The sequence below is a fragment of the Canis lupus genome, chromosome 23 (genome assembly GCF_048164855.1).
Source record: "Canis lupus baileyi chromosome 23, mCanLup2.hap1, whole genome shotgun sequence".
In the NCBI taxonomy this organism is placed as follows: Eukaryota; Metazoa; Chordata; class Mammalia; order Carnivora; family Canidae; genus Canis; species Canis lupus.
Genome location: NC_132860.1, coordinates 17,788,870 through 17,815,810, shown reverse-complemented (window position 1 = coordinate 17,815,810; position 26,941 = coordinate 17,788,870). Strand labels below are relative to the sequence as shown.

Sequence of the window (26,941 nt, the reverse complement as noted above, 5' to 3'; positions counted from 1 at the left end):
CCTCCCAGACCCTGGAAATGCTGCCCACCCTCCTCTCTCCACCAGGGTCCCCGAGGAAGTGTGCGGCTGCTTGTGGCGCCAGGGCCATCTTTTGTCCACTGGACTCTGAGGCTGTGGCCATGTCCAGGTCTCTCAGGCACCATCCTGACAGTCCTGTCCGTCCCCTCCTTCTCCCCACTGCCCCCTCTACAGATGCCACCCCAGGTATGTTTCTCCAGCCCTACTGCCTGCATTCTCAGATCTGAACAGCCACAGCAGCGGCCTCCCCTAGCTACCTTCCCTGCTTCCCTGGCTCCCTGTGCATCTTCACCAGGGAGATCTTTCTAAACACATGTCACGTCCTGCCTTAATTAACGTCCTTTCCTTGCCCTCCTCTCCTTCCCCTTTGCCCAGCTAGCTCCTTCTTGTCCTTGTCTTGTCTAAGGCTTAGTGTAAATGTCATTTCTTCAGATGTCCACCTGAAAATAAAGAGCCACAATGAGAGGCAAATGGGTGTGTATTTGAGATCAGAGATTTGCAGCTTGGGGAGCACAGATTCTGGCAGTAACCAGAAAAGTGTCCTGCCTTTCGGCGAAGGCAAGGGGTTTCGGTGAGAGAGAGAGGAAGTGGGGGTGGCAAGTCCAAGACTCGGTACTGACAGGCTGCACTGCTTTTGGCTACACACGGATTGACTATTCTGTTGCTGTTCGTAAACAGAACCATTCCTGGTGTGCTTTAGTTAACTACTCTGTTTTCAGAAAGTCCCCAACAGTTTTATGGCCAGGGTGCCCGCTGTCCTGTTGACTCTGTGGACGACTTCCTAAAACAACTGCCATTTGGCCCAGTTCAAACAAGGCCAGGTAAGGCGGTTTCTCTGTCATGGCCTCCCTGACTGTTTTAAAATGACTCCAGTCACGTCAGTTTTTCATGCTGGGAAGTCTTCTCTGTTGCCCCAGGTTGCTCCCATTTCTCTGCAGGCCCCTAGCTGTCCCCACCTGGTCACAGCTCAGATTATGCTCGATATCCTACCTTGAGAGTATGGATGACAGCTTATTTTACTTGGGGTCCAAAGAACTCAGAACAGGCACTGGCACACAGCAAATACCAATAAACATATGTTGACTGAATGCGTAACAGGCAGACAAATGCACAGAAAGATGGGCACTCTGTGATTTCGGGGGACGAGCCCATTCCCAGTCGGCTCCATCCTACAGTGGGGGGGCTTGAGGGGAACACGTGCGTGGTCAGGCTTGCCCTGGCACCTCACGTACTGAAGCCCCTGCAGAGAAATGACTCGAGGCCACCTCCCACTGGTGAGGCCTCCAGTGATGGGGTCACAGCAGGGACCCCCAGCCCCACCTGCTAAACTCAGCTGCCCCTCGGAAATGTGGATGTTGAGAGAGGTCACCATAAACAGGTGGACCCTAGGTGATGGGCAGGCCTGTGTCTGATGGTGTCTGCATGCAAAGTGCCTGTGTCACGAGGGTGGACACGTGTGCAAGTGTACGTGTGTGAACATGCATGCCCTTGTCTGTTGTCTGTGTGGCAGGACTGTGTTTGTAGGTATGTGTGTGAGCACCCCCTGTCGGGGCCTTGCAGGCGCAGCCCCCCTTGCATGCGCAGCCCCCCAAGCCCACACCTCCCACGGCACTTCGGCCCTCTGCCTCCCTCTCGCCTCCCTTGGGGCCACCTTGCATGCAGCGTCCCTGTCCTGGGTTCCTGTGCCCGGCACACACTTCTGTCATCGTACAGATCACAGCAGGTCATTTTGTTTCATGCTGTGTTAGTTTTCTGTTGCTGCTATGACACAAACTTAGTGACTTAAAACAACAGATGTATTGCTCGCTGGGCTCAGTCCTAGTCTGTGGTGACATGGACTAACGCACCAGGAAGGGCAGAAATGTGCTAAATGTGGAATCTGTTATAGTGCCTCTCTCAGGAAAGTGGTGGAGAAAGTGGAAATCTAAGCCAGCAAGCCAAGTACACTTACTCCTTCTAGGGCAAAACCAAGATAGAGAGGAGTTGTGGGCATCTGGTGTTGGGGTTCCTGCCTGAAAACTAGTGGTGTCTGGACCCACGGCAACACTTCTGCTGTCACAGTCAAGTCTGCCATCAGACGGGAGGAGCTGAGGCCAGTAGAAGCTCCACCATTTGAAACATTGCTAGCCTATAATGGGTTCATTTATGTAACAAAAATTTTTTAAAAACCTCCCAGATTTATTATCTTAACAGTTCTGAAGGTCCGAAGTCCAAATGGGTCTCACTGGGCTAACCTCAAGGTGTTGGCAGGGCTGCATGCCTTCTGAGGCTTGAGTGGATGATGTTTTCTTGCCTTTTCCAGCTTCCAGAGGCTGCGCACATTCCTTGGCCTCTGCGCCTTCCATCTTTAAAGCTGCAATGACTGGCCGTGTCTCTCATGTTGCGTTTCTCTGCCACTCACTTCCGCCTCCTTCCTCCACTTATAAGGACCCTCGTGATGACACTGGGCCCCTCAGGATGATCTCTTGAGGTCAACTCATCTGCAGCTTAATTTTGCCTGCAACCTTAATTCTCCTTTGCCACGTCAGGTAGCATGTTCACAGAATCTGGGGATTTGGACGTGGATGCCTTCGGCGGTGGTGGGCATTATTCTGCACACCACAGATGGTCTCTCTCTCTCTCTCTCTTTTTTTTTTAAGATTTTATTTATTTACTCATGAGAGACACACAGAGAGAGAAAGAGAAGCAGAGATACAGGCAGAGGGAGAAGCAGGCTCCATGCAGGGAGCCCGACGTGGGACTCGATCCCAGGTCCCCAGGATCATGCCCTGGGCTGAAGGTGGTGCTAAACCGCTGAGCCACCCGGGCTGCCCAGATGGTCTCTTTCTGAGCTTCTCTGGGCCTGTGCTGTATCTTATCTGGAGATTCCTCGGGAGTGAGAGTGCCCAGCTTGTATTAGGTGTTTATTATGTATTTGAATACATCGGATTCAACCGAATGATATATTGAGAATCCATTTGTGCTGGGCACTTTCATACATATCATCACAACTTTTATTCCCATTTTATAGGTGAGGAAAATAAGGCTCAGAGAAGTTAGGCCAAAAAAGCTCATATGTGACAAAGCCAGGAGCTTCAGTATGTACCGCCCTCAGGTAGAAAATGCAGACACCTTTGTTCCTTTGGGTCTAGAGCAACAATGGAGAGAAACCCCTAGACCATGTGTGGTGGCTATGAAGATGCACCTCTCAGATTTCAGACTGGCCCCTGTGGCTGCGCTCTGATATCCTCACAGTTTGTGCTGAGGCTCACAGGCTGCCCTCAGCCAACGATTAAGGTGGGTTCCTTTTTGGGAGCTACAAGACTTCCCCGGCAGGCAGTTTTGGCACAAGGGCTCTCCAGTGGTGTTGCTCCTTTTAGATCTGAACTGCAGCCAAAGACTCCACACCACCTTCCATCCCTCTGTCTCTTGTTCACAGGGGTCACACCTACATCACTGCCTGATGTCCCTCCCAACTTTCCCTTGACCTGTGCCCTGCTCATCTTCCCTCACACGTGTTCCCCCTGTTAAGTCTCTTGCACATAGAGTCCTGTTGTTGTGGAAGGACCAGAAATAACATAAATGGTCTGAGGAAACAGTGGCAAGCTGGCGATTTGGGACTGTCTCCGAGGGGATGGGGAAGAGGATGATCATCCTGGTTGATGGAAGCCCAATTAGTCCCTAGAGGAAGGTAGCAGCTCAAATGCTAAATATTTCACTGGTGAAGACCTGGGAAAATTTCCTAAAGGAGGGAAATGTTGTAGTAGGTGTGACAGTCCAGGCATCTGAAAAATAAGTTGGCTGGTTATCGTGAACTCATGGTGATGTTCTGCAGGATAGAAAGGGACTGTGGGCCACTGACAAACAGTGGGTAAATGTGAGAGCCAGCAAGCCTCCATGGTAGCTTACAAAGAAGCCCTTATCTCTGGCAGGGGAGAACAGATATAGCTGAGTGGCAGGCTGAAGATAAGAGTTGCACCGATAAGTCTGAATGCTCAGCCAAGGTAGTTTTGTGAAGGTCAGGTCATCTTCCCTGGTGGGGAAAATCTGGAACCTTGCAACATGAGAGAAAGACATCAGGATGGATGCCCCCGAGGATGCTGGTGCTGCAGCCTTCCTGACGCTCCAGGCTTACAGAGACGGCCACCCCTCTTCCGAAGAGCTACTGCCTCTGCTGTGCTGAAACATGCCACAGAGGCCTCACCCCTGCCGGGCAACAGGTACTCTCTCAGGAGTTGCCCCTACTTCCTCTATTGGTAGCCAAGGACTGTAATTAGGGTTGAATTCCAGAGTAATCCAGCTGGGGACATACTGGGCCTGATAGTGAAGTAAAGAAGAGTCTACATGAAAAAACAGTAACCCTCACAGACACTGGCAGGAGCCAGAGGAATGCTCCTGGGATTGGACTTTGGGAATGTTTGATTAAGGGGGCTGAAATGTTAAGACCGGATAAGCAAGAATTCATGGATTTTGGGGGCACTTTCTTGAGACACAGATTTAATACCCTAGATGGGACAAGAGGCGACAGGGCAGATTCTGCTTGGGGTGGCTCTCAGAAGTCTGGAAAAAGCAGTGGCTAACACTCAGTGAAGTGGAAATACCCAAGTTTTCCTGGCAGATGGTTAAAGAAGAAATAAAAGAAGCTGGCAAAAGTGGGTGTGCTGGAATGGATATATTATGTAAGGCCAGTAATGACAGAGGGGTAGGCAAGGGGGCTCAACCCACAGAAAGTTGTGGAGAAGGCACACGGAGCATGGTGTCCCTAGGGGCAAAACAGGCAGCCGGTAAGGCACTGCTAAATAACTACAGTTAAAAAAGCAGAAATGGAGATGCAAGAGGCAGGCACAATGGAAAAGTCTTGGTCCCTTGCTCAGTTCCCAGACCTGAGCCAATCTGTAAATCCGGAACCCATAGTCTGAAGAGGGGCCAGGCGTCTAGGAGGAAGGACCCTGCAAAACTGCAACAAGTATGTATGGTGATTTCTGAGGTTTCACCCCAAAGGTCTCTGGCCATTAATTTGGGTGACAGTGTTGTGGTTGACAGGAACATCTGGAAGCTCAAAGCATCATCATGGGCCCTTTTTTCAGAGTGGGGCTTCTGGAGGTCAGGTAAAAGGGGAGTCCTGGCTAAAGTCAGGCTCATAGCAGGCTCTCTGGGTCCATGATGCTGCCCAGCAGTCCCTTGTACCTGCGTGCTTACTTAGAACGCCCGTGATCGGACAGCTGGAGTGACCCCCCCATATCAGGGCACGGGCTTACTGGGTGGGAGCGATCATAGCAAGATTGCCAAGTGCAAACCTCTGAGACTGCTTTCTCCCTACTCCCTTGCCTTGCCCAAAATAGTAAATAAAAAGATCTCATCTCCTACCAGGGGATGTGGCCGAAAATAATGCCACCATTAGCAATTTAAAGGATGAGGGGTGGTGGTCCCTACTGTTTCTCCATTTAATTGACCCATCTGACCTCTGCATGAATCAGACAGATCCTGGGCAAAGATTAGATAGACTGCCTCAGGCTTAACCAAGGAGGAGCCCTGCTTGCAGCTGCCGTGCCAGACATGGGATCATTGCTAGAGCAGATTAATAAGGCCATAGGTATGTGGTTTGCAGTCACTTGGTCAACATGTTCTTTTCCATTCCAATTAGAAAGGAGGATCAGAAACAGTTCATATTCACATGGGATGGACAACAATATTCATTTACAGTTTTGCCTCAGGGTTGTGTAAACTGCCTTGCCTTCTGTGTTAACGTAATTCCAAGAGATCAGGACCATGTGGATATCCCACAGAACATCACACTGATCCATTACATCAATGACCCCATGGTGATTAGGCAAGATGAATAAGAGCTGTCCCTATCCTGGAGGCCATGGCCAAGTCACATGCACTTAAATCCTATGAAGATTTAAGGACCTGCCACTTTAATGAAGTTTTTAAGGGGGTTCAGTGGTCAGTAAAAGATAAAAGTAAAGAGTAAGAGAAATAGTTGTATCTTCTATCTCTTGCCACTGTGAAGAAAGCACAGTGCCTGGCAGCTGCCTTTGGGGTTAGAGACAACACATTATTCTGGGTGACATGTGAAGATGCCAGCTGTAGGTGGGTCCTATAACCCACAGAAGGCTCTGAAAAAGGGCCAGGTTACCATGCCTAGAACTTAGAGGTGCTGCAAGTGTCAGCAATGGGAAAGGGGGAAGATGTCATATGGAGCTTATGGCAAGTCCTAGAGGGAGAATCCCAAAGTAGACCCTTGGGATGCCACGGCAGGGCCACGTTATCAGCAGCAGCAAATTATACATCTTTTGAGAAACAGTTTCTAGCATGTTACTAGGCTCTGAAACTGTCCATTATGACTTGGGTTCTGTTGGATGCATCAAGTCATAAAAATGGATGGGCCTGGCAGCTGTCCATAAAATGGAAATAGTACCTCCGGATTGAGCCTGAGTGGGGCCAAGGGCATTGAGATAAGATATATTAAAAATAAGATGAAATGTTATTAAAATCACTACCATCTACTTCTTATTTTAAAAAAGATACATTATATGGCTTGCATTATGTATCTCTTTGACAGTGCTGCTCAAAGCCATCTCTCTTCATCAGTACTGCTTTGTTCTTTGCTTAATTCATAGCTCCAGTTGCTGCTGATGAAGGCATATCCTGGTTATCAGTTTAAGATCGTTCAGAAATTCTTTATGGGATGATGGGGTGACTTAATAACTCTTAAAAGAACTCCCAGTGAAACATCTAGAAATGTCAATTTCTGTTGTGAAGCAAACGTGCCATGCCATGAACAGTTTAAGCTCTAGCTCTGGAATAGAGGCCACTAGGCAGAGGGGTTTGGGAAGTGAGAATAAGGAACTGGGGCCAAAGGGTCTGGGGATGGGACCTGAACAACACGCTCTTTTCAAGATGTGTATCTTTCAAGAAATTGGCTGTAGAAAGGCTTTGTCTCAAGTGCCACAGGTAAGGGGTGGTGGCGGTTAAGCTTTGTACAAGATGCTAGGCCCTAGTCTCTCTTCCTTGGAATCCAGTGCTCTTCTCTCCCTCACAGCTAAGACCTGAGGAATGAAGGACATCTGGATATTCTCGTGCTCAACCTCCAAGTGGTTTCCCTTGTGACTGAATCTCAGGGACACAACAGGGGCAGAATGGCAGGTCCCAAGACCAGAGAGGCCTGGGACCAATGAAGCTTGAGGGCCCAGCCTGGATTATGAGCCCTCTAGACTGAGGGAATCTGAAAGCGCCAGGGGCCCATTCTCCCTGGCTCAGAGAGGGCTCCTGGATATCAAAAGACTTAAGAGGTTCAGCCCGGAGATAAGAACCTACATTCTGTTGGATACATGTTGAGATGTGGCTAAGGTCCCCAAGGTAAACTCAAGGGTTTAACTAGAAGAAGTATAGTCCAGAACTGAAATCACTGATCCTTCATTTGTGCTGTTTAACAATTTCCTGAAGCAGAAAAACCAGCAGAAAAACACCCGACCAGAATTGTTTATCCTGCCTAAAATTCTCACAAATTGCCATATACCATGGGTGGTAAAACTGTGACCCAGAAGACATAAAGGACTTCACCAATTTCACACAGCTCATTATAGGCACAGAGTGGGAAGAGTAGCTTCAGGTCTCTTACTTAAACTCTTAAAGCCAGTGTGTCCAGAACTCAGAAGCTCATGCCAGCATGCCCAGTGTGTCTGGTTACTTCCTATACAAAGGGCGGTGATGGCATTAATAGAACTAAGACACGGGATGGGCCATTTTACCCTTGAACTTTTAGTCTCCTATATAAATCCTGAATGTTGCCTTCTGAGTACTATGCACTACACAGTGAGTTTTATTTCACAGCAAAAGATGATGCTTTTTCTTAAGAAATAAATTTAATTCAAGGTGGTTAGTGAATGTAAGGCATGTAACACCTTTATGAAAGTTAAAAGAATCCAGTTATAAAAGAAGCACTGTGTACAGTCTCAAATAGCTGAAGGTACAATGGGCTCCATATTTTACAAAGTACAAAAAATTATTTCATATACAAAGAAAAAATACAAATAATGTGCAAAAATCATTTTCACGGGTGGCAATTTATAAAATGAAAATGATAGAAAAGTCCTTCATTCTTATTATTCCTCAATTTCTTATATATTAACACAGTTCTATTTCCTAGTGTGTAATTTTAAATTTGAGAATCTGATTTATTTGTAATCTACAAAGACAAAGTGGTTTTTTATTTTTTAAAAAGGGAACTATTTTCATTACTGAAATCTTATGCATGAAACAGTTAATTTTATATTAAATTATAAGTAGGCTATCTGAAAAACAAGGATATAGAAATCATATATACATACTTTTGAAATATTAGTTTGGTATTTAACATATTAACATTTCAAAACAATGATCTAGCTACCTCTGACTCCAGTTGGCTGTGGTGCCTGTAGCAGAGATGCGGCTGCTGTTCACCATGAACAAACAGCATTCCACAGATCTTAGGCTGAACAAACACAATGTTATCAATAGCAAAGAAAATCTATAAACAGTTCTTACTGTTCATGTGCAGAAGTGCTGTTTGAGTATCTGATCATGCCACAGCGTCACTGCTGTCTACAAAACTCGTCACAGGTGTGGTGTGCTCATGAACAGCTGGCTTCTGTCTTTCCAACATCTTCACTTCATTAAGAGTTCAGTGCAAGTGTTTATTTTGTGAGTTAGTGCATTCGGCTCTGTGCATGCTATTTTGTGTAAGAAGCTGTCAGGGAGCAGAAGAATACATAGGAACACAAAGTCCTAGATCCTCAGGGCACCTTTGGCCTAGAAAATTCAGTGTTTTGGAAGCAGTACTTTCCTGCATTGGCCTGGTCATTGTTGCAACATTCCCTGGACCATCTTTGTCCTTCAGGAGAATGCTGTGTGCTCCCCCTTTGCCTGCCACTGAGCACTGAGGTCTTGTTGTGATCCCCAGTGGCCAAGCAGGGGTCATGGAAGCACCTTTTGGCAGCACCAGAGAACTGAGCATCTCTAAGGTCAGGCAGTAAGAATAGGAGCTATTCTGCGGAGAACCTGTTCTGGACAGCATGTAAGATCATCTTGGAGAGTTTTGATTTTTGCTTGTCAGAAAGCTCTCTAAGGAAATTATGACCTTAGGGAACAAAAAGGACCTAGTTTCATCAAGAAGGAGTCAAGTAAGTGGTAGTCATTTTGCCTAGGGGATGGATACAGTTGGCTCAGGAAGCATTCTTCTGATCCCTAATCACTAAGACCCTGTTAGAACAACCTAGTGCAAGATACAGGGAATGCTTGGGGCTCTTGACCAGACCTCTGTGACACATTCACTCAAGCTAAGCAGACATAGCAACTGCTCAAAGAGGGCACTGGGTAAGACTGGGCAGGAGAATCTTAGGCCTGGGATGACTCATTAGAACCAAACAGGAAGCTGTCAGCTTCTCAAGGATTCATGCACTTTGTTCTATCTGACAGCATGAGTCCTTCTTCTTCTGCTTGGGCTGAACATGGGCATCAGGCATCAGAGATACAGCTCTGGATCCTGTCCATCCACTGCTGGGCACTCTGTCCATCCTGGGCACAGAAGTTATACACACGTTTGCTGGTCTTGAGCTACAAAACCAAATGAAGAGAACTATGGATGAAGGGCAAGCCTGTTTTATGGTTTTGGACAAGTGTACAAATCAATCCCAGTGAACCCCCCCTTTCCATACTGCCCCAGAACTCTGTTTTTCCTCCCTTCCACTACCATACTGTCATTGTCTTTACAGTCACTTTGTTTTTTTTGGTCCCCAAAGTTATTGCAGATGTTACTAGAAGGGTACTACCAGAAAAAGAAGACATGCTAGGAGAGCCTCATTTTGCATTTTCTTGGGGGGGACTTCCTTGACTAAGGAGGAGGGTCAGGAATGGCTGGGGTCTCGGGCCTCTCCCATGCACCGTACCAATGCAGGAAAGGTGCCATGGAAGCTCCCTGTGCTCTTCGGGGAAGCCTGAGATTCATCCATACCATGATGAAGTTGGCTTTCCTGTCCATTCTCCATTCCCTCTCTAAAGGCTTCAGTTGGGGGCACACTGGAAGCCCAAACTCAGGGAAATGGCTTCATAGCCAGAACAGAGCCCTAGAGTATGACCGTGCTCTTTATGAAGCTCTGCTTGGCTATGGGAACTAGATAAGAACTCTATCATGTGACCCATAAAATGCCCCAAGGCCCACCTAAGATCTGCTGAAGATGTTAGGGCAAATAGGCATCACGTATGACTAAGGACAATTTTTGTGGATTGTCAAGCATGACTGGATCTAAAAGGAAGTAGCATCTGTTCTTGACAGTAGGTGGAGAGTAAAATAAACATTTAACAAGGAATTCATCTGCCTCCATAAGTGGCTGGACACTCGTTGAAGAAGTCCTTTGTGCAAAGCAACATGCAGTCTTTCTGAGACATCTGAACAGCTGGGAGAGGTTAGGTTTGGGGATGGAGCGCTGAGTTCAAGTTCTGTAGCAGTTCCCATCACCAGGGGGTCTGCAACCGATCTGCTGTCATCATTAATTGCTTTGAGGTTCCATAATTCTTAGAGGTGGATGGATTATAAGGAATCATATACAGACAGAGCCAGGAAAAGACAAGTAAGATCAACTTACATCAAAGAAAGCCTTGTCACTTGTGTGCTTTGGGGCTCCCATGCTGGGGCCAGCAGGGATGACCATTTCTACTTCAGCCAGATCAATGTGGCCTTTACAGCTTGTGTCTTCACCTGAGTCATAATATCGCAGCTGGAACCAAAGGGATACAGATGGGATGTAAGAGAAAAACAGAAAGGGGAAATGGCATGGCTTTTCAAAATGTATTTGGATACTAACCCCTGCCTGAAAGAAAAAGTAAGAAAATAAAAACACTGCTTGCTTCTAGGAAGGAGGACTAGTTGGCTGACAGAAAGAGGAAAAAGACATGTTTTTTTGAAATTTGAATGCATGAAGTATTACATATTAAAAAATCAATTTAAATGTTAACTAACAATTGTAAAAAAAAATGTAACATATAAAAAAGAGGTTGTTTAGAATATAAACAGAATTCCTATAAAGCTATAGGAAAAGATAAACAATCTAGTAGAAAAGTAAAAAATTCTCAACAAGCAAGTCTCAGAAAAAATGCAAATGACCTATAAACATCTGAAAAGGTGAGCAACCTCACTGATGAAAGAAAGGTGATTAAATCAGTAAGATTTCACTTTTCACTTAGATTGAGATATATTAAAAATGGCCGATAATACTCGGGCTGAATGTAAGGCACTAGGTATTCTCATTGTTAGTGGGGAATATAATTTGTTAGAAACCTTTTGGATTACAATCTGGCAATTGCAACCAAAATTTAAAATGTTTTTGCCTATTGATACATCTCACCTCTACAGATGCATTCCCACAAGCATGCAGAGACATACATAAAGAAGTTTCCTCCAGCACTATTTTTATCGGCTAAAAACTGAAAAGATGTATCTTCTTTCAATGGGGCATTCATTAATTATATGATGGTTGGTTAATTATATCAATAATATGGAATACTATGTAAACTTTTCAAAAATGACAAGGAAGATCTTTATAAACTGGTAGGAAAATATGTTCAAGATATATATAAAAATACAAGTTGTCAAACAGCATGCAGATATAAAGTGATTTTTGAAAACTACAATAAATAGCTCAACATTTGACTGAGTGGTTATTATGTGCCAGGACTGGATATCATTCTCTAACTAAATAAGCCTGGATTTTACTCTCTAACTTACACAGTAGGAAAGTGTCTGGTGCCTCTGTCACTGTGGTTCTGGCCTCAGACTTTTCTGTCTCTCCAGTCATGCATGGTGTAAACAGGTCTAAATGGAAGAACTGTATACCTTTCATGTTAAAGATATCCAAAAGATTGGTAAGAATCCAAGTATAATTTGGTGTAATTATAAATTACAGAAAAATTATGACATTGTCCTATGTTATATTTAGTGGTTTAATGGAACTTGTCTCCACAGCGTATTCTCTATGATTTCAGAGACATTGTTATGTTGAAGTATAATCCCCCAAAGGGTTTGCATTGCATATTTGTAAACAAATTCTCTATACTCTTCCACAAGGACTCTCTAACTTTTATGAAATGCCCTGAGGAGAAAGAAATGTTGTCCCCTTCTAAAATCTTTATCTGGAAATGGTCTTCTAGGTGCAGGTCCTATCAGAACACTGTATAGAGGTACTAGTTTGTATCTTTCTCAACAGATTCCTATACACACACACACACCCATATACATATATATTAGTTTTTTTTTTTTTTTTTTTAAAATAGGCCCCATGTCCAGTGTGGAACTCAGTGTGGGGCTTGAACTCACAACTCTGAGACCAAGACTTGAGCTAAGATCAAGAGTTGGATCTTTAACTGACTGAGCCACCCAAGTGCTTCTCAGTAGACTCCATTTTAGAGATGAATGCTTTTAGAATCCAAATGTGTACTCCTCTGGTTCCAGGGTGACTGGTCAGTTCCAAGGTAGAGTGAGGCTGCAGTCTAGCCTAGAGAGAAGTTGATTTCTGAAGGCTTTGACAGTATTACCTGATGCTTTGTTACATCCAACACAAACCAACGGGGCTTCCAACCTTTCAGCAGAGCCCCTCTTTTGTAAAGCGTTCCCTCGAAGGACCTAGAAGAAATGATGACAGGGCAGTTAATTTGGGTTTTTCATTTAAAAAGTGCTGTGAATGGGGATGTCTGTTGTTTTTGTTTGTCAAGGCTCTCTTTCCCTCAGATGGTCCAAAAAAAGCCAGAATTCTCTCCAGAATCTTTCTATTAGACCTTTAGGAGAAACTCTGCCTTTTTCTGCTAGAATTACTAAACTTGTGAGGTTTGGAGGTCACCGTAGCCATCTTTTGTGCCATGTTGGGAATGCAACCCCTATAGGAAAGCAGAGCCAGCAAATGAACAGAAGCCTGAAGATAACTATGTGAGAAACTGGTACATCCCTGGCCTTCCCTGTCTATGTGAGTGAATTCCCTTTTGCTTAAGCTAACATGAACTGAACTTCTTTTTTTTTTTTTTTTTTTTAAAGATTTTATTTATTTATTCATGAGAGACAGAGAGAGAGAGAGAGAGAGGCAGAGACACAGGCAGAGGAAGAAGCAGGCTCCATGCAGGGAGTCGATGTGGGACTTGATCCCCGGTCTCCAGGATCACACCCTGGGCTGCAGGCGGCACTAAACCACTGCACCACCGGGGCTGCCCTGAACTGAACTTCTGATGTCCACCACTGAGAAAGTGCTGGCTAACACTCCCTCAAATCATCTGACAGAAATGAAATAATAATAACCAGGACTTAACCAAAAATTGTTATAACCTCTTGACATTATTTTAGTTGTAATTTTGATTTTTTCTCTTCAAAGAGCCATCTGACACATTTACAATAGAAACAAAGAAAAAATGAAGGCAAATCAATTTTAATTTCACAGAAGGCTGTCTTACACTGGCCAGCTTATTGCAGGGCAGGTGGTTCAGCCTTGGGCAGGGCTTGGCACACCCACCTGTTCTCATCATTCTTGGACGCATACTGGCTGTACAGCGTGGCTGCTCTTCGGTCCACACCATTGGACGGAGAGACGCTAGTACTGTGCTCCTGCCCTGCACTGCTGTCTGGGAGGTGCAGCAGAGACCTCTTCTGACAGGAGGGGAGGTTGGTAGACACAATTCCTGGGGAGCCTGAAGGGTGTCTCTGTGGCTGAAAAAGAACTATACTTTGATAAAAAAAAATAAAACCCTCCTAAACTGTAAGATAATAAATTTGTATTTTAAGTTAAAAAAAGTTAGGAAAGCTTTATAAAGATTTTATTGAGCAACTCATGCAAGAATTTCATTTCTAAAAATTTATCTCAAGAAGAAAACTGGAGCAATAAATAAAATATATGTACAAAGATGTGTATTCTCAAGTTCTTTATAATAGTAAAAAACCACAAACAACCTAAATGTCTATCATTAGGGGACTGGTTAAAAAAATGGGATTTCCATATAATGGAATTCTAGACAGCCATTAAAACTGCTGTGCTGACTATAGTGAGTGATAAATGCAAGCTCATGTATACCTCATATTAAATAAAAAAGAAAGAAGGTTTTAAAATAGTATGTATAGTAAATCCATTTTATATGTCTATTTAGAATGATACAAGTTTGACAGCTTGTGGTTTGTTCCTAGGCTATCAATTTTTTTAAAAAAGGTTTTTATTTATTCATGAGAGACACAGGAAGAGAGGCAGAGATATAGGCAGAGGGAGAAGCAGGTACCCTGCAGGGAACCTGATGCAGGACTCAATCCCAGGACCCCAGGTTCATGACCCAAGCCAAAGGCAGATGCTCAACCACTGAGCCACCCACGTGTCCCTAGGCTATCAATTATAGGTGATTTTTATCCTCTGTTTATAATTATCTGTGTACTGTCTTCTTTAAAAGAATAAATACTCTCCTTGTACCTCTGTGACATCGGACCTTGGTGACCTCCCCTTTCTGAAATCTTCTTCAGAACACTTACATCTGTCCTGACTTCCCTTCTGTTGCATCTGGAGCCAGTATGATGTGGATTTGATGGTGGCTGTACCAAGTACTAGGTGTGTGATCTCTGTGTCTGAGCCCTCACACGTGGGAAGGGACATCACCCCCTCACTATAGGTTACATAAGATGTTAAAGTGTGGGTGGTGCTCAGCATGGCTTCTTGCACATATTACATGCCTGATAAAAGTTTAAGATAAAAACATAAGAGAGGGTATGAAAAACAGAAAACAGAGTGTGTGTTTTTAAAATATTGTTATGATAAATGTTTCTTAGTTCAGAAACAGAAAAGGGGGATGTGAGCAACAGAAAGTAGCATAATTTGTCTTTTAAATGTATTTTCTTTTCTCTGGTTATTTCTCTGAAGGAAAGATGGTCCTAGTGTTTCCTTCCCCGTTCATGTGGCAGAAAATCAGCTGAAACCACAGAGGCACAGATAGAAAAGAACCCAGTAATCTTCCCTGGATGCGGGGCTCTGAAACACAAGTATTATGTCACTGCGGTAAAGTGAGACACTCAGAAAGTATTCAGTCATTTGGAACTTTTTGCCCTGGACCTCCAGGGTATGGCCTTTCCACCCCTCCCTTTGGCCAAAAACCCACCTGGGTTACCTGACCCAGCACCCTCAAAAAGCTCAGAAGTAGCTCCTCAAAGGATTTTATCAACTCACACGGTCTGCTCTGGACTCCTCCTTAAGGTCCATGGTTACTCTTTCCCATAGCTGCTGCCACTTCTCAGGGGTTTGGTTCAATTTATGCTCCAATCTTTCAATTTCCTGTGAAGTAATTAAAAGGAGTTTTCTGACATTAAGTATTTCACAGAAATCAGAATGTGTCCCAGAGCCTCTACTGGGCCTGGTGAACAACATGGCCAGAAGGCAGCTAAAGTCGGTGGCCTCAGAGGTCTCCTAAGCCAAGAACAGTGGTGGGAGCCTCTAGCTGGTGTGATGCACTGTGGCAAAGGTGATTTATTAGGCTCTGTAATCAGGCCCTTTTGTATACAATAGCTCAAATAAAGAGATCAAATATGTATCCCAAACACCTTCACCTTTGGCCAGCCCACAGGAAATCTAATGGCCACAGCAAAAGGTCAAGCACTGGGCTGGTGTCCAAACCCTAATAGCTGAAGTAAGGTCTGTCCTTGACAGAGGAACCCCCAACTCTGATGATTTAAAACCAGTGTGGAAAGGATGAACCAAGAAATGCCCAAGGAATGGAATTTCCTTCAGAGAGGGAAGCTGGAGATCAGAGCAGCTGCCTCTGTGACAGTGCCTTCACTGCAGCATACACACTCCTCTCAGTCAGAAGGCTGGACAAAGACTCTTCAGGAACTGTTTGGCCCCTTTCAGGGCTCAAACCCTTTCCCTGGGCTGCTGCTCTCATCAGGGTGACTACTGCTGGGATAGTTTCACTCCAGAATATTCCCTGTAGAAGATGGTTGGCAGTATTCCCATCAGACCATCAACTCCCCACACTTCTGACCAGAGGAAGTAAAGCACCCACAAAAGCCATAACCCAGGCCTGACTCAGGCTGCTGGGCAGCTAAAACAGCTGGGAAGCTGCAAATTGCTCCATTTGTTTGATTGCTTCCTCATAATGCCGGAAAACTTACTTTTTTTGACTCTTTTCCAGTAGTTGAGCCTGGTCCCCCGCTGCTGCTGGGGAGCAAATTTGGTTTCCTCAACCTCCTGAAGTGCCACTTAAAACATTAGCCCAGAGTGAGGAGAGCCATGTCTGGAAGTTTACAAACCAGTTTTAACTTAGCCTGGTTCCTGAGGCCTCAGGCACCCTATGTGCATGTCTCCATAGGTCTGACTTACACTGAAAAGGCTGGTGAGTGCATCGGGCTGAGCACAGCTGATGTCATCATAGCATGGCCACACTGTTCTCCTTTGGCTCTGGGGCCCAGCTCCTCCAGCCACTTCAGAGTCCTCAGAAGGGAACTGCTTGGGGGTCAGCATCATCCAGTCATATGAAGGCCCTGTGGAAAGGGTCTCCTCTATGTAGTAATCCCACTTCTTGAGGCTGGAGACATTTACATTGGGCTTCAGGGCCTGTTCAAAGAGAATTCTGAAATATCATCTTGACCTCAAAGTAGCTCAGGTTTACTGGCAGCCCCTAATATTTGCAGGGTCTAGGGCAAGAGCATGAATGGATGTTCAAATACCAGATGTCTAAATATTTAAATATTTTACACCAAGATAAACTATTAAATAAAAGATGGCTCTCCTCTTACCTTGATAAATAGAACTTCCTAATGGCCTAGAAGACCAGGCTCAATATGAGATATCTCGGACTCCTTGGAATTCTACACCAGAAAGTGGTGGCGCTGAGGAAGCTGGTCCCAGGTTCCAGTCCTCAGCCTAAGTCCCTGCTCCTCTCATCTTGGTTCTGTCCTATATTCTGAGGGTCTTTTATGAATGTGTATATATACCCCAGCCCACAGAGCTAAACTCTTTCTCCTCCTGGCCCAACAGCTACTTCTTAGACACCCCTGAGGCTGAGGGGCACATGCATTGGTTTGGGAGATAGACTGGGAGAAGTACTCTCATGAGTAACTTATATTTGGGCAAGAAATTTTGGGGCATGGTTTAGATATAGAAAGGGTATCAAAGCACATACACTTGGTTTCTTGTGCTCCGTACTTTAGGAGGAGACAGCTGGAAAAAGGCCAGAGTGGAGTCCTAATGTATGGGGCTAAGTGCAGGGACATTCTTGCCCTGAGTAGGGTGGTACTGCTCATCAACCAGTCTGCTCCATCCCAGAGCTCACTTCATATAGACGTGCATCACAGAGCATGGTTGCCCCTGACATGTCATCCTTCTTGGGCTGGGCTCGAAACATCCCTGCTTCCCGTAGGGGTTCTTCCATGGCTTTGGTACAAATGGATTTAAGGAAATCTTTCTTAAAGTATTTTAGATTTTTTTCAGCTTAGATAACTAGTTGAGGTTTCAAGTTTTGTTTGGTCTTTCTTCCCATGGAAAGTTGCCTTGCTTTGACTTTAACTTATCCTTTCTAGATTTTTTTTTTTTGGGGGGGGCAGCTCCTAATCTTTGTGGTCAATATGATGGACATTCTCCATTCCAGCATAACTCAAGCCCATGGTGTACCAAACTTTTAAATAGCTTCTAGCATTTTAAATAGCTTCCTAGTCCAATGTTTATAAAAAGTTTAAACAGCTTATATATCCTTAAAAGTAAGGAAAACTTTAACACTAAATATTCAGGAAATGAAATACAAATGCTTTCTTACTGTACCTCTAGTTCCACTGGTGAATATAAATAATTAAAGAAAATGGGACTCCTCTTGTGCATTCTATCAATACACTCCCAAATACAAATTCCTTTTTTGGCATGCTTGTCTCCTTTATCGTCAAACAAAGTTCCTATTAAAAAAAAAAAAATCACTAAAACAAAAGTCAAATCAACAGTTTGCCTAAAACTATGATGCATGTAGCAGATGAAAAGTGAAATATATCTTATGGCTCTCAAAACGGCAATGTACGTACAGAAACCTTAGGAGGTAACTGCAAAGCTAAGGAGAAGAATGAACTTCACAGCTATAGGAAAATAAATCCAAATGGAAAGAAAGCATCTGATAAGGCTTTCCCAAGTATTTAGTAGTACATCATGACCTTCTTTAATCTACATCCTATATCTCTACCTAGATTCATAGAGCTCCATGCCAGGAATCATTCTACACATTTCTCAGGACAAAAGGAAATGACTTTGAGTTGATATGATGAAGCTCAGTTAAAAACATAATTTTATGTTTCTTTTTCCAGTTGTCAGCTGTTCATTATGAAGCCATTTAAAGTTTCATCTTGTTTAGTGGTTTATATATACTGTAAATCATGGTCATGGAGACTTTGGATGATAGAAGGGTATGGTTTGTATCTTTGGGTGACTTAACAAAAGCCAAATGTAGAGGGGGGTGCTTCAGGGCTTTTTAGATCCTATCCTTGTACCTATCAAACAGTCAATCTGCCACTCACATGAGCTCACTTTGGTTTTAATACAGGATGTGTAAGGGTGAGGAAGGAGGATATTTCTTTAAAGGGCCAGAAAGGGTGCCTCTCTTAACAGTGCTGTCTTGCTTTGAATGAAAGGACTCAGTCAAAAGTCAATAAGCATTTTACTAGTTTATTAGAAAAGAATGTTTCAAGCCCAAGGCTGCACAAAATCCTGTAAGAGGCCCCCAAGACTAATTAGTATTCCTGTCTACCTTTTAACTGCTGAGTCCAGTGTAGTAGTTCTCAACCCTGGCCACACATCAGAAAAATCAAGGGCTTTAAGAAACCCCAGTGTTTAGGTTTTGCCTCCGACCAATTAAATCAGAATCTCTGAGGATGGGTCCCAGATAGGAGTCATTTTGAAAGTTCTCCAAGTGACTCCAATGTCCAATATAATCAATCAGCTCTCCTTAATGTCTTCCCAACACAGAGTGCTTAAGAAATTAAAGTTTCTTTTTTTTTTTTTTTGAAATTAAAGTTTCTGATTATGATGTGTGGAAAAACAATTCTATGAGTTGACAAAGGTCTGGAAGTATAAATAAGAACCAGTGCTGTCTCCTTTACCGAAAGTATGAAATATCATACTAGACAGTTTAATAGTATGCACTGGAAAGCAACATTTCCTAATTTCATATTTTAAGCTGAGAACATCAGTAAATATTTTCAGTCACTAGAAGAGTCCTCTTTATGAATATCCAGATACATATATTGAAAATAGCTGATTTTTTTTTCTTTACTGCCTTAATAAGATCCTGTGTATCCTCCCTTCCCTTTTCCCTATAACAAAAACAAAATAAAAAAATGTAAAATCCCTGTGGGGAAAGTTTTCACAGGGGCTGAAAGGGGCTTTGAAAGTCAGCCCCTTTCAAAATCTACTCTTTACAAGTATTACTGCTGTTAAAAATCATAATAATGATGGAGACGTCTAAAATTCAATGACTGATTATTATAAGCTATACACTGTGCTAAGAAATTTACAAGTATTTCCTAATGTGATCATCATGGCCCACAGGGATAGGTGCTATTATTGTCCTTATTTTAAAGATGAGGACACTGAAGAAAGTCAGAGAGGCACCTAACTTGTCCAAAGTACTCAGCTGGTACTGGGAATGCTGGAATTGAACTCTAGGCTACTTGCTCCAGAGCCCATGGCCTTTCCTGCTACTCGAACTGCCTCCAAGGGCAGGCACCTTTCCTACCAGAGTGTATCAGGGATGGAAAAACTAAGTCAAATGTTTCTCTTCTAACAGCGATACCACTGTTATGGTGGTATGAGATGTATGGTGGTATGGTGGTTAGAGATGTTAACGTAGTAAGCAGATTTTACCTTTCAAAGGTGCTACAGGGATGACCATTTGTAGTCCCTAAGAGTTAGCACAGCACATAATCTGAAAATCTGGGCACACATTTATATCTGTTCTACTTTTATATTTCAGGGTAAAACCCTAAATTGGCTTTGCCACACTTGGGGGTAGTATATTAGAGTTTTTAATTGAAAACACACAAGACTAACAAAAGATGGAACAAGGGAATGCAAACACATACCATGCTCTAATCTTTCATAGTCTGAATCCAGAAGAAATGTTTTAAAGCGATTAGACACATAATGGAAAGCCAAAAACTTTAAGTAATACAGATTGAATTCAAACTCAGTTGGATATTGGTTGTGAACCTGAAACAGACAAGGCAAAGAAAAGAGTAAGAATCAAACTTAACAAAATTGGATACCATGCCACTGAATGGTGACCTGAAATATGCAGGAGACCATTTGGTCATTCAATCAACTGAATCCCTACCATGAGTTCCCTACCGTGGGAAGGGAACCAGCCTTTTTGAGTACCTACTATAAGCCAGACACCATGCTAGGAGCTTTTTATAAAATAATTTCATTTAATCTCCATAACAATATTGCAAGATATACTTTTCTGGCTTTATTGAGATACGACTGACATGTAACATGGTAAATTTAAGGTATACAATGTGATGATTTGATACACTTACTATTATGAAATTATGACTATAACAGGATGAGTTAATACCTCTGTCACCTCACATAATTAGTTTCTTTCTTAGTGAGAACATTTAAGATCTAGTCTCTTAGCAACTTTCAAGTATATAATATAGTATTGTTAAGTATAGTCATCATGCTGTACATTGGATACCCAGAACTTATTTCTCTTATAACTGGAAGTTTGTACCCGTTGACCAGTATCTCTACATCCAACCTCCAGCCTCTGGCAACCACCATTCTACTCTTTCTATGAGTTTGGCTTTTTTAGATTCCACATATAAATGAGATCATACTGAATTTATTCTTCTCTGAATTATTTCACTTAGCATAATACCCTCAAGTCCCAGCTACGTTGTTGCAAATGGCAAGATTTCCTTTTTTTTTTCCTCATGGCTCAATTATATTCTATTGTTTACATATATAACATTTTCTTTGTCCATTCATCTGTAGATGGACACTTAGATTGTTTCCATATGTTGGCTAGTGTGAATAATGCTACAGTGAATATAGGAGTACAGCTATCTCTGTGAGATACCAAATTCACTTCCTTGGATAAACACCCAGAAGTGTGTTTGCTGGATTATAAGGTCACTTTATTTTTAATTTTTTGAGGAACTACTTTTCCACAGTGGCTTCATCAATCTACAGTTCCACCAACTATGCACAAGGGCTCCTTTTTCTCTACATCTTACCAACACTTGTTACTTCTTACCTTCATGATACTAGCCATCCTAATAGATGTGTGGTGATACCTCATTGTGGTTTTGATTTTACATTTCCCTGATATTAGTGATGTTGATCACCTTTTCATAATAATTATTGGCTGGCTGTATGTCTTCTTTGGAAAAATGCCTATTTAGATCCTCTGAAGATTAGCATTATTATTCCCATGCCCCCTTCCTTTAGAAACAAAGAAGCTAAGGATGAATAAGATTAAGTAATTTCCTAAGGTTATTTGACAGTAACCAGTGAGACCAAATTTGAACTCAAGGTCTGTGACTCATTCACTGCTTTATATTGTGCTAGGTACTTGACAGACATAAATTACCATAAGTCATAACTTGCTTTTCAGGCACTTGTGGGATAATAGTGTGTAGTAAAGCAAGAAAAGTTGTACAGAGAAGTTTGGCAGTGAAAGGAATGAGAAGAGGAGTTGGTGGTTTAGGGGATAGCAAGAGATCTTTTCTTTTTTTTTTAAAGATTTATTTATTTATTTATTTATTTATTTATTTATTTATTTATTTATTTATTTATTTTACACACAGAGAGACAGAGAGAGGCAGAGACACAGGCAGAGGGAGAAGCAGGCTCCATGCTGGGCGCCCGATGCGGGACTCGATCCCGGGACTCCAGGATCGCGCCCTGGGCCAAAGGCAGGTGCTAAACCGCTGAGCCACCTAGGGATCCCCCAAGAGATCTTTTCTGAACAAAAGAAATATGTGCCTGTCTGAAGACAATGCAGGAGAAGTCAACAGAGAAAGAATAAATTGTGCAAAAGAGCTGATAACTAAGATAAGCAAGGCCTCAGGAAAGCAAGAATGAGTGAGGCTAAGGGTCCAGATACAAGGCGCAGCTTTGGAAATGAGGAAGGATAAAAGAGTAGATTAGAAGAAAGATATGTTCAAGTGCCAAGGGAAAGGGAAGGAGCTTATGCCTTTCAACCTAATTTGTCATCATTAAGTTAGGCAGTGAGGTCAATGGACATAGGAATAAGGATGAAGGCATGATATGGGAGGGATGGAAAGGCAAAGCTTGAAATGGTTACTGAGCTATAGCATACCTTAGACAAGCTGTATGCAGACTCCATGGAACCATCTAATGTTGGAAAAAGGTAGGCCGATAACCTTGGGAGACTCCAATCTACCTAACAATCTCACCTCTATATTGCCCAATCTTTCATGACCATTAGAGAATTTTATTTGGTTGAGAGGAGTTCCAATCATAATTATACTTGCTTAAAAGCTATTTCAAATGAACACGTTAGGCAGGCTGTCTAGAAGCCAGTTTTTCTTTCCGTGTTTAATGTGGCAATGTAGATCAACATTTGGTCAGCCAAAGTGAGCAGGTATGTGTGTAATATGTTGATGTTACAGCCTAACAAATCAGTGAGAATTTAAAGTCATGATTTGGATATCACTGGTTTATCAAAGTTTATCATCTGGTTAGAAACTTAGTTTTCTGTGATTAAAGTTTCCCCCCCCCATAACATTTTCTTATTGGCTTTTTAAATGAACTAAAGTAATATAAAGTGGATTTTAGGAAAAAGATATTGAAATAGAATGTGACTCCCATTCAATGGGCTTGTATATTGTAGAGCTGCTTCCCTGATCTTAGCCACTTCCTGTTGCATCAAGTCTCCATAAGACAGGAGAGCTTTCTATGGGACAACTGTGACATGGCTCTGAATAGCTAGGTAGTGTGCCCTCTTCCAAGGTTTTAAAACTGCAAGCTCTCTAGTCTGAGCTCCTGGTTCAAAATCAATAGCATCACCCCAATAGCCAGTGTGCACATGATAGAGAGGGGGTGACTCAGATTGTGGGTGGTAGGGCAGAAGAAGGAGACAGGCCCAGGATGGAACTTGGTTCCCTTCCATCGGAGTGTCTCAGGAAGGAGGAATCTGCAATGTACTCAAGGAGAGTGAGCTCCAAGAACAACTTTGCCCCAACAGATGCTGGAATAAACCTTGCTAGTCACAGGGAAAGAAGAGTTCAGGGTTATTTCTACAGACTTAGTCCATAATAGGTTCTAAAAACTTAAAAAAAAAAACTTTTATTAAACAAAGCTCTAAATGACAAAACAGTTCTCCCAATGACTATTCTCCATAGAAACTACTGCTCCATACATGTCTGTATCTTTCCTTGATTATTCTGATACTTAATATGCTTAAGAATGTAATTTTGAAGACCCACTTATGAGGTAAAGTAGAATGAAAATGATAATGGAAATGACCTTAAATTGAACTTACAAGCATTTCAGGGAGATCATATGCTAGGACTAGAAGCAAAACTCCTTTCCAAGTGGAAAAATACTTCCACAGCCCACTGTATTGAGTGACTAGCCTCACCACAAATCCTGGACCCTACAATTATGTTAGAAAGGTTAGACACTTCTCAAGGCCCCTGGCACTCACCCTGCTTGAACTGGAATTGGTGCTTAGATAGCATCACAGTGTCAATGCTTGGGACACTGGGGGTGTGTCTGTGTGCCACAGGGCACGTGTAGTCACTAACTGCTTGAGGTTAAAGACCAATATACCCCCAAACTAGGGTTATTAGGTCTATTCGAAGTAGAAAAGAAGATATTGAACAATTTTTTAAAAAAACTCTAGTGGGGCGTCTGGGTGGCTCAGTGGTTGAGTGTCTGCCTTCAGCTCGGGGTGTGATCCTGGGGTCCTGGGTTCAAGTCCCACATTGGGCTCCCTGCAGGGAACCTGCTCTTCCCTCTGCCTGTGTCTTTGCCTCTCTCTCTCATGAATAAATAAATAAACAAATCTTAAAAATAAAACCAAACTCTTTAGCCACAGTTTAAGAAACAAGCATGTAAAGATTTCTTCCATGGGGGAAAAAAAAAAATCACACTGACCTGAATGCTGGATTGATTAATAATATCTGGATAACCACATCTGGAATCTGATATTAAGAAACAGGGGGAAGTATCTATTTAGATCCTCTGCCATTTTTAATTTTTTTTTTAAATCACTGAGTTGTAGGAGTTCTTTATATATTGTGGATATGAACCCCTTGTCAGATAGATGATTAACAAATATCTCCCATTCAGTAGGTTGCTCTTTCATTTTGAGGTTTCCTTCACTGTGCAGAAGCTTTTTGTTTTTTTTTAATTTTTAAAAAATTTTTAAATTTATTTGTGATAGTCACACAGAGAGAGAGAGAGAGAGAGAGGCAGAGACACAGGCAGAGGGAGGAGCAGGCTCCATGCACCGGGAGCCCGATGTGGGATTCGATCCCGGGTCTCCAGGATCGTGCCCTGGGCCAAAGGCAGGCGCTAAACCGCTGCGCCACCCAGGGATCCCTGTGCAGAAGCTTTTTGGTTTGATGTAGTCCCATTTATTTTTGTTTTTGCTTCCCTTGTCTTTGGAGTCTTCTAGGAATTTTATAGTTTCAGGTCTTACATTCTAGTCTTTAATCCATTTTGATTTAATTTTTGTGTATGGTATATGACAGAAGTCTAGTTTCATTCTTTGCACGTAATTGTCCAGTTTTCCTATTTGTTGAAGACTACCCTTTCTCCATTTTATGTTCTTGGCTCCTTTGTTGTAAATTAATTGTCCATATATGTGTGGGTTTATTTCTGGGCTCTCAATTCTGTTTTTTGAAATGTCTTTTTGTCATAATGAGAAATGAAGACCGGATTGTATTTGCCCAACAAAATCTGGTACTTAGATTTCCAGTAAAAAAGAAAAATTATACTTTCTCCATTTAGTCCTATCTCCCAGGGACTCAGTTTGTCTAGTTCACTGGCTTTTTTCCTCCTTGTCAATGGGACACCTAGATTCTTCTGTTGTAAAGTACCACAGTGGTTTCCAAAAAGCACAATCTACATGCTTCCTTCTTCTTCTAAGTATTGTTTCATCCTTTATTTAATTTCTATTTTAAAAATTTTTTAAGTTTTAATTTTTAAAAAGATTTATTTTAGAGAGAGAGAGAGAGTGCGTGTTGGCGCGTGTGAGTGGCAGTGAGTAGAGGAAATGGGAGAGAGAGGCAGTGAAGTGGACTCTGCATGAACTCAAAGCCCAATGTGGCCTGATGTGGGCCTGATGTGGGGCTCGATCCCAGGATGCTGAGATCATGACCTGAGCTGAAACCAAGAGTAGGAGGCTTAACTGACTGAGCTACCCAAATGCCCTATTGTTTTAACAGAAAGCCAAGAGACTTTCTCCAAGGACTTAAGATATGGGCAATAAGTGAGAGTTTAGAGGTGTATTAGCCATAAGATTTTTTTCTTTCTTAACAGCTTTAATGAGGTATAATTGACATACAAAAGCTGCACGTAAAGGGCATAATTTGATACATTTTGACATATGTACAAAACTCTGAAACCTTAATTCATAATTAAGATAATGAACATATTTATAACTCCTAAATGTTTCATTGTGCACCCTTTGCCTGCCTCTTTCTGTACCCTTCTCTTAAGCAAACACTGATTTGCTTTTTGTCACTATAGATTAATTTGCATTTACTAGAACTTTATATAAATGGAATCATAAGTATATATTCTTTTTTTTGTATGCCTTCTTTCATCGAGCATAACTCTTTGAGATGCAAGCATGTTGTTGGGTTATCAGTAATTTCTTTCTACAGCTAGGTAGTATTTCATTGTATGGATATACCACAATTTGTTTATTTATAGCTGTGAATGGACATTGAGTTGCTTCTGGGTTTCTGGTTATTACATATAAAACTGCTATGAAGAGTTATATACAAGTCTTTGTATGGGCAAAAGCTTTCATTTCTCTTGCATAATGGCCTAGAAATGGAATGAGGAATCGTATGGTAGGTAGGTATATTTAACTTTAAAAAAAATGGCCAAACCATTTCCCCAAATAGTGGTACAATCTTGTATTCCTACCAGCAGTGTTAGATAGTTCTGGTTCTTCCATGTCTCATCTATACTTGGGGTCATCAGTTGAAAATATTTTGCTCATTAAAATAGGCATGTAGTGGTCTCTCACTGTGATTTTAATTTGCATTTCCTAATGACAAATGATGTCAAGTATCCTTTCAGGTGCTTATTTGCCATCTGTACATCTTTGGTAAAGTCAGTACAAATATTTTGCCCATAAAAAAACAGGTTCAGGCACCTGGGTGGCTCAGTGGTTGAGTGTTTGCCTTTGGCTCAGGTCATGATCCTGGGTTCTGGGATCAAGTCCCGCATTGGGCTCCACGCTGGGAGCCTGCTTCTCTGTCTGCCTATCTCTGACTCTATGTGTCTCTTATGAATAAATAAATAAAATCTTAAAAAAATAGGTTGGTTGTTTTATTACTGAGTTTTAAGAATTTTTAAAACAATTTAATTTATTTAGAAGGAAGAGTGTGAGGACATGAGCGGAGGTGATAGGAGTGATGGGGGAGGGACAGAGGGAGAGAGTGGGAAGCAGACTCCTTGCTGAGTAGGGAGCCTGACACTAGGCTTGCTCCTAGGACCCTGAGATCATGATCTTAGCCAAAGGCAGATGCTTAACCAACTGAGCCATCCAGGTGCCCCAAGAATCTTGAGTTATTCTGAATACAAGTTCTTTAAGCAGACATATGATTTGTCTTTTAATTTTATTAATAGTGATTTTTGAAGAACAAAAGTTTTAAATTTTGACAAGGTCTAATTTATGAATTTGTTCTTTTATAAATAATGCTTTTGGT

The 26,941-nt window shown here is 42.4% G+C and overlaps 1 protein-coding gene across 3 annotated transcripts in view; it reads right to left on the bottom strand.

Annotated features, from left to right (window-relative positions):
* Positions 1 to 7,846: 7,846 nt before the first annotated feature.
* SBF2 (SET binding factor 2) overlaps positions 7,847 to 26,941 on the bottom strand; it is a 453,884-nt gene continuing 434,789 nt past the window's right edge. For all 3 annotated transcript variants that reach the window (XM_072794105.1, XM_072794106.1, XM_072794107.1), the window contains 8 exons: positions 20,102 to 20,228; positions 17,802 to 17,929; positions 16,365 to 16,598; positions 15,216 to 15,320; positions 13,530 to 13,723; positions 12,568 to 12,655; positions 10,623 to 10,754; positions 7,847 to 9,594 (listed from right to left, as the gene is read on the bottom strand). In XM_072794105.1, the coding sequence (XP_072650206.1) occupies positions 9,496 to 9,594; positions 10,623 to 10,754; positions 12,568 to 12,655; positions 13,530 to 13,723; positions 15,216 to 15,320; positions 16,365 to 16,598; positions 17,802 to 17,929; positions 20,102 to 20,228 (1,107 nt within the window). In that variant the 3' untranslated portion in view covers positions 7,847 to 9,495. The remainder of the gene's footprint in view (positions 9,595 to 10,622; positions 10,755 to 12,567; positions 12,656 to 13,529; positions 13,724 to 15,215; positions 15,321 to 16,364; positions 16,599 to 17,801; positions 17,930 to 20,101; positions 20,229 to 26,941) is intronic.